The sequence below is a fragment of the Agrilus planipennis genome, unplaced genomic scaffold (assembly GCF_000699045.2).
Source record: "Agrilus planipennis isolate EAB-ADULT unplaced genomic scaffold, Apla_2.0 scaffold113, whole genome shotgun sequence".
Lineage (NCBI taxonomy): Eukaryota > Metazoa > Arthropoda > Insecta > Coleoptera > Buprestidae > Agrilus > Agrilus planipennis.
In genome coordinates, this window is record NW_020442452.1 from 655,778 (window position 1) to 663,969 (window position 8,192).

General features: G+C 35.3%; 1 protein-coding gene across 1 annotated transcript in view; it reads left to right on the forward strand.

Annotated features, from left to right (window-relative positions):
• LOC108737018 (centrosomal protein of 89 kDa-like) overlaps positions 1–6,493 on the forward strand; it is a 33,374-nt gene extending 26,881 nt beyond the window's left edge. Inside the window, exons 4-6 of the mRNA XM_025980544.1 lie at positions 700–880; positions 6,024–6,191; positions 6,253–6,493. Coding sequence (XP_025836329.1) covers positions 700–880; positions 6,024–6,191; positions 6,253–6,493 — 590 coding nt within the window. The remainder of the gene's footprint in view (positions 1–699; positions 881–6,023; positions 6,192–6,252) is intronic.
• Positions 6,494–8,192: the final 1,699 nt, after the last annotated feature.

Genomic DNA, 8,192 nt, shown 5'->3' on the forward strand with positions numbered 1-8,192 from the left:
CGAAATGAAGACAGAAGAGAATGAAATATTATGTGTGGAATATTACTGCCCCAGCATTTGCCTTAGTGATCCAAGGAAAGCCCAGAAAAACGTGGGCCAAGGCAGAAATATTGATTATTTAAACTAACAAAAATTCATCCATTGAAAATATAATGAGTGGCCTCAAGATGTTATCTAGACGCAAGACAAGATGTTGTCTAGTCTAAACAAATAATAAAAAAATTTTAAAGTGTACTTGAGTTCATTAATAAAATTAAGGTAAAATAGTAAGATTGATTTAATTATTTTATGCCAAATTAATAAAAAGAAAAAAATAATCCTGATCCTTTAAACGGATCCGGTATGGATCCTATGTTGATTATTATACCCGGATCAGAAAGCCTGATTTACTTCTGATCAATCTTGAGGCAATTCTGATCCACATCGGATCCATTCCTTTAACAATTTCCAGTCGGGAAGCGGTTGTACTTAATGTTTTAGGGTATAATTATTTCTCATAATTAACACGAAATTAACATTTTGCAAATTTTTTTAAAACTGTCAATTCTGTATTTCAATAGACATATACACATATTTTTTTTTAGAGTAAGTAATTTAGCTGATGTGAAATTGGAATTACTACACTACACCTACAGTCTTATATCGCGTCTGTTCGGCACGCTCTTTATCTTTTATAATATATGGTGTTTTTATTTTTAGTACACCAAATGAAAGTAGATCATAGTACACTACTAGAAGAATACCATAAATGCAAAATTGAGATAAATAGCTTAAAAGAGAAAAACAGAATGTTACCTGAGCTACAAGAAGAAATTAATAAACAACGAGAGATCTTAATTCCAGTCAATGTTCATGAAGCCAGAGTAAATGAATGTAAAAGGTAAATTTTCAAACGCTGTTGTTAGTAACTTCTGCAAAAAGGCGTTGTTAGTGCTAAAATCACAAACATTTTTTATAAACCATTAAAATATTCATTTAATTATGTATACAGAAGAGAAACAATTTTATTTATTTAGGATACAAACGGGCCTGAAGCTCAATAAAAAAAATTAAATATTAAAATTTGTAAAGGTAACAAAAAAGTGACGGGCGCTTCTTAAGTTACAAAAATAACAACAAAAATGCAAAGTAAAAAAAATCCATTAAACAAATTGAAATATGAGGTTTTTAGCAGACTTCTTTTCTAACCACAAAAAAAAATCGGCTAGCTGCATTATATGCAGTGGCGAACTAAGCGCGTCAGAGGTCCGGGGCGGCAAAGCTGAATGAGGCCCCCCAGCTTTAAAAGATATATAGTTTTACAAGCTTTTTATTCAGTTCATATTTGTATGTATAAATAAGTGTTTATGTTTAATTCGTTAAAATCTAGCAAGTGAAATTTAAATTCGACTTAAATTATTTAGGCTAAATAAACATACAATATGGAATGGATATGAGTGAGGAAAATAAAATACGAATCGATCAACAGAAAAAATTAGATAAAATTAATCAAAGATAATTTTTTTATTTTTTGTAGCGTGTTATATCTGTTTTCGTGCCTTCAATTTACTGAACTCCTCAATAACTTCTTTTGAAATTTTTCTTTGTATTGAAAGCGCGGCTAAATTAACCAATCGCTCTTAACCCATTGTAGATCGAAGATAATTAAAATATCAGAACACACTAACAAATTATTAAATATCAACGTAATGAAATTTAATATATTTTAAATAAGGCCAATGATTATTTTTCGACGTCAATAGAATGTAATGAATGTAAATGTAGGCGTACAAGATTTTATTATTTGCACTTCATTCATTCACGGATTCCTTAGGAAGTACCCGTTACAAAGACGGGAATTCCCCCAGCGTATTGGACGCGTTCAGCCCAGTTAAAAGAATATTAGTACCGCATAAAAAGTCTAGATGGCTGTATAGTGTTTTGATCTTGATGAAATTATGAAGGTACTAAGCACATTTTTAAAGTCTTGTTTAGGATTTGATCAGGAGAACGCGGAGGCATTTGGGGGCCCCCCAAGACCGGAGGCCACGGGCGGGACGCCCCTTCCACCCCCCTGTTAGTCCGCCACTGATTATATGCCATTCTAGATATCAAGGACCAATTCACTACAATAATATCTAACGCAAATAAATGTAAGGTCTTCATCTCAGACACCTTGCTTGCACACAGAATACCAAATAATTTTAGGCAATAAGGAGCATTTGTATAACCCCTAATACGTTTGAATACAAAGTAAGCATCCTGATAGTCAATTAAAGACCGCAAGGACATCACTCCTCTGAGCATTTAAGTTGTAATTATGAGAAACTGTTGAATGGACAACTTAATCTGCGTAAAATTCATCTTAGAAATTCCCTCTCATGTCATAACACTGCAGTATAAAGAGTTCATATTTGAGAAGCGTGTAAGAGACCAGACTAGACTAAATACGTATGCAATTATATAAAGGTCGACGGCTAGTTAAACTCAGACGTGAATCGCATCACAAAAAATTAATTCCGGGAAGTATTATTGACAACTAACACGATGTGAGAACGAAACGCAAGTTCAGGATCAAAAATGACTCCAACTTGACCCCGACTCTATCAAGTGACCATCAATGAAATAGTCAGTGTTTTGAATTCCTGCCTCTCCCAAATGTTAAGCAACAGCATTTAGTTGCTCTTAATAAGGGACAGTCACAATCCAGAAACCATTGAAAGACCTAATCAATATTACCCTGAAAAGCTCGTCGGTCGAGATGGTTATATATGACTAATAAGCTTTAGGTCAACAGCATAACTTAAAATTTCAGAGTAACTTATGACTGACATAAATAAGTAACAATCCGGACAAATACATCTCCACCAAAAACTGGAATGTACCTTCACCAAAAATTGAAAAATGAAAATATTTTTTGGTTCATTGTAAAAAAATCATAACCAAAATTTGTTAAATTATAGTTGCGATTTTGTCCTCGACGAATAGCAAGTAACCATTATCACAAATACTAACGTCAATGTTGTCCTATTAATTGCTCAGAAATGTGGGTATTAGGGTGGACCAAAAAAACTTAATTTTTTTTTCTTCTGTTACCATGAAAATACTGTTCAAAATGACAAACAAATGAGCCTGCCAAAAGGGCAGGTTTTAGTTTTAATGTTAAAAGGTTTTTCACCTTGATTTTTGATTTCCCATTTCAATAAAGGTCTGAAATGATTTTTCTTTAAGTGAAATTGTTTGAAAGTTATTCAAGGTTAAAGTTCAACCTTAAATAGCATATGATGACTTCCACAACTTTTTATAATTTATCACAAAATAATGGCTCAAAAACATAAAACATCTTATTTTTCTTGACTTTTTTCATTCTTTTTTCACAAATTTGTAGAGAAAAACTTGTTATTTCGCACAATTCAAATAAAAAGCGTTGAAAAAGAATTTCAATGTAGTTGGAAGTATTATAAAAATTTTCAATTTTCATTAGTATGTGAAATATTTTTTAATTCATAATTTAAAATCAAGTTATAACCACTCTTACATTTTACAGCTAGAGTCTCTGTGCCATTATTTTGTGATAAAAAGCAATAAAATCCCAAAAAATCCCGTGTTATTTAAATGGGATATCAAAGCTCACGACGAGGCACCTCTTAACATTAAAAATAAAAGCTATCTACCCTTTTGATTTTTTTTGGACCACCCTAGTGAATGTGCAGCGAAAAATTCTAGGTGGGTATTTTATGCACCCTAAATTTTACGTCATTTTATAATTACACACATGAGATATAAGTATTATTAAATTTATATTTTTGGATTTACATCGAGAAATTTACGACCTGCTGTGAAAGTAACCATTTTAAAAGATAACGTCAATACAAGACCTATTGAAAAAAGCATCGCATTGATATTTTATGGGAGTATCTAAATGGCAATTTAGGTAGGTACGGCGAAATATGTCTACAGCTGGGCGCCATTTGTAGCATTAACCATAGACTATATTTGGCTATGTTCAAATTTCTGGCACCCCATATAAATAATCCTCTGATTTACACTTTAACAATAAACTTTGATTACGTGTCATTTGTGCTTAAAAACTGATATAAGCGGAATTTTTCTTTATATTATTTATTAGTAATAATTAGACATAGTACATAGACAAATAGTATACTATTTTTCATTGGTATTACTAATACGCGTTCGCCATTAGTGAATCATGGGTAATAATATAATCATTAGTAATGCCATTGAGAAATTTAGTATTATTTTTAATCATTACTAATAAACAATATAAAAATAAACTCTGCTTACGATAATAGTTCAATCTTCGGGCACAAATGACACGCAATCAATTGGCGTCAATTAAATTATCATATCTTTTTGAATAAATTGACATCTGCACCCGAAACAATTTTCTTTTTTTTAACCGAACTACATATGTGGAATCCGCAAACGACGTACAATTTATTTGTAAAGTTTGGATCGGTGGATTATTTATATAAGAGCTAAAGTTCGAAACCTATAACGGAACATTCCATCTAATTACCCTTCTTCTCGTAATGATAAATTTCCGAAAATATGTAAGAAAAAAGCGTTCACGTTGTTACTGACCTTCAACTAAACGAACTCCTAATTCCAAGTTAATGAAAAGTTCAGAAACGTTTCAATCTCAAGGGCGAAGGGCAGCTGATACATATGAATTCACGATCTCAAATGATTTTTTTAGAAAATCGTTCTTTGATATGTTTGACTAAATTTTTCATCTCTAAACAGTAGATTCGAAAATGATTCAGGCCATTTTTTTAAATCAACGATTTGCAGTGGGTTTTTGCAAGGACGATTTAGATAAAATCAGATTGCTGAGTGGCAGGGAAATGTTTCTGCAACTTTTAGAAAATTACAATGAGCAAGCCATTAACCTGAGGGAAGCTGTGGATTTTTTAAAAAAATGCGAATGGAGTAGGGGGCTTGTAATAGCAGAATTCATTCGATTTATTCACCTGCTCATCACAATTCCTATTCAAATGAAAGGAGTTTTTCTGTTTTCCATAGATTAAAACATACTTATGGTCGACAATTTACGTCAGAGCCGGGCATGTTTTCGTGCCTTCAATTTACTGAACTCCTCAATAACTTCTTTTGAAATTTTTCTTTGTATTGAAAGCGCGGCTAAATTAACCAATCGCTCTTAACCCATTGTAGATCGAAGATAATTAAAATATCAGAACACACTAACAAATTATTAAATATCAACGTAATGAAATTTAATATATTTTAAATAAGGCCAATGATTATTTTTCGACGTCAATAGAATGTAATGAATGTAAATGTAGGCGTACAAGATTTTATTATTTGCACTTCATTCATTCACGGATTCCTTAGGAAGTACCCGTTACAAAGACGGGAATTCCCCCAGCGTATTGGACGCGTTCAGCCCAGTTAAAAGAATATTAGTACCGCATAAAAAGTCTAGATGGCTGTATAGTGTTTTGATCTTGATGAAATTATGAAGGTACTAAGCACATTTTTAAAGTCTTGTTTAGGATTTGATCAGGNGCGAGAGTGGCTTCGCTCGTCTACGGGATGAAGGGGCTTGATATGGGAGTGGAAGGGAGAAGAAAAAGACAAAACAAAATTATTCATTACTGCTTACTCTCTCGTACTCATTGAAGGGTATGGAGTGACTCAAACTAAACTCATGTAGCGGATCCTGCGAAGTTAAAGTTTGCCCGGCTCTGATTTACGTAATCGAGCGAGCTTTGTGTAAACGATATTGTTGTTGTTATGTAATATAATAATAGTTTCAACAATATTATCTTGTTTTATCCTTTTTTATCCCCAATCGTCCAGATTGCATAATATCAACTACCCACCCGAGTCGAACATGATCTGCCGAGTTTGGGCGTTAAGAGTAGTCTACTCTCTTTCATGATTCAATAAGGGTTTATGATATTATGATTAATGTTCACATGTCGATCTAATCGTAAACAAAGCAATAGTTCCTTTGTATACTATAATGTAAACCATTTCACTGCACAACATTTTTATAGGTGGTATGAAGAACTGAAATTGCAATATGATGCCGAGAAAACGAAGTTAAGTGAAAATGCAAGCATTTTATCCAATGAAGTTGAAAATCTGAAGAAACAAATATTATATTTAAATTCTGAGAAGTCAGAATTTCAACAAAAGCTTCAACAAGAAGAAGTCACTGTACAGTTAGTTATGATTCACTGAGTTTTCTTAATTTTTACACTTTTAAAAGTTCTCTGATTTCAGAGAACTGAAAAAAAGATGCGAAAATTTTAAACGAATTCTACGCAGCCTTCATGTTGAAAAGCGTGCTTTCAAGAAGCATTTACGCAAAACCATGAATTTCGCTCGAGATTTAGTAGAAGAACAAGAGTCACTTTTAAAAGCTTTATATGGTCGTGATCTACGAACAGAGATGAAGAATAAATTCGTAAAAGGTGCTCTTAAAATGCACAATTTGAAAAGTCAAGTAAGGATAGCTAATTAGGATAATGATACTTATTATAGTTTTATTGCAGAATAAAGATTACAAATACTTTACTTTAAAATAAATCATGCAAAATTAAGAATCAATTGTTGTTTTTATTATTTATATGTGAAAACGTACGTGTATAATTAATAAACCTATTCTTTTCTCCTTTGTTAAACACTTCAGAAAGTTACTGATCCTGAGATCTATATTTAGGTAATAAAAAAAAACTTTTGCCTGTTTCATTCTCATCAGTCACTAATGCTGGTGTGCGGGCAGTCCCTCCGGACTACGCCGGAAGGTAGGGCAGAAGACCCTCTTCAGCCTCCTTTCAGGACTAGTGACAATGGGTGGGTAGTGGTTCGGGTGAGAAAGATGAGACGGCCGAAATGGAGACAGAAGAGAATGAAATATTATGTGTGGAATATTACTGCCCCAGAATTTGCCTAAGTGATCCAAGGAAAGCCCAGAAAAACTTGGGCCAAGGCAGACGGACCCAGAATCGAACCGACGTCCTCCCAAATGCTAAGCAATGGTCTAAACCTCTAGGTCATGCCGCTCGGTATTTAGATAATAAAACTAAAACACTTTTGGGTGTTTCATTCCCACCCGTCACTAATGCTGGTGGGAGGGCAGTCCCTCCGGACTACGCCGGAAGGTAGGACAGAAGACCCTCGTAAGCCTCCTTTCCGGACTAGTGACAATGGGTGGGTGGTGGTTCTGGTGAGAAAGATGAGACGGCCGAAATGAAGACAGAAGAGAATGAAATATTATGTGTGGAATATTACTGCCCCAGCATTTGCCTTAGTGATCCAAGGAAAGCCCAGAAAAACGTGGGCCAAGGCAGACGGGCCCAGAATCGAACCGACGTCCTCCCGAATGCTAAGCAATGGTCTAAACCTCTAGGTCATGCCGTTCGGTATTTATATAATAAAACTAAAACACTTTTGGGTGTTTCATTCCCACCCGTCACTAATGCTGGTGGGAGGGCAGTCCCTCCGGACTACGCCGGAAGGTAGGACAGAAGACCCTCGTAAGCCTCCTTTCCGGACTAGTGACAATGGGTGGGTGGTGGTTCGGGTGAGAAAGATGAGACGGCCGAAATGAAGACAGAAGAGAATGAAATATTATGTGTGGAATATTACTGCCCCAGCATTTGCCTTAGTGATCCAAGGAAAGCCCAGAAAAACGTGGGCCAAGGCAGACGGGCCCAGAATCGAACCGACGTCCTCCCGAATGCTAAGCAATGGTCTAAACCTCTAGGTCATGCCGTTCGGTATTTATATAATAAAACTAAAACACTTTTGGGTGTTTCATTCCCACCCGTCACTAATGCTGGTGGGAGGGCAGTCCCTCCGGACTACGCCGGAAGGTAGGACAGAAGACCCTCGTAAGCCTCCTTTCCGAACTAGTGACAATGGGTGGGTGGTGGTTCGGGTGAGAAAGATGAGACGGCCGAAATGAAGACAGAAGAGAATGAAATATTATGTGTGGAATATTACTGCCCCAGCATTTGCCTTAGTGATCCAAGGAAAGCCCAGAAAAACGTGGGCCAAGGCAGACGGGCCCAGAATCGAACCGACGTCCTCCCGAATGCTAAGCAATGGTCTAAACCTCTAGGTCATGCCGTTCGGTATTTATATAATAAAACTAAAACACTTTTGGGTGTTTCATTCCCACCCGTCACTAATGCTGGTGGGAGGGCAGTCCCTCCGGA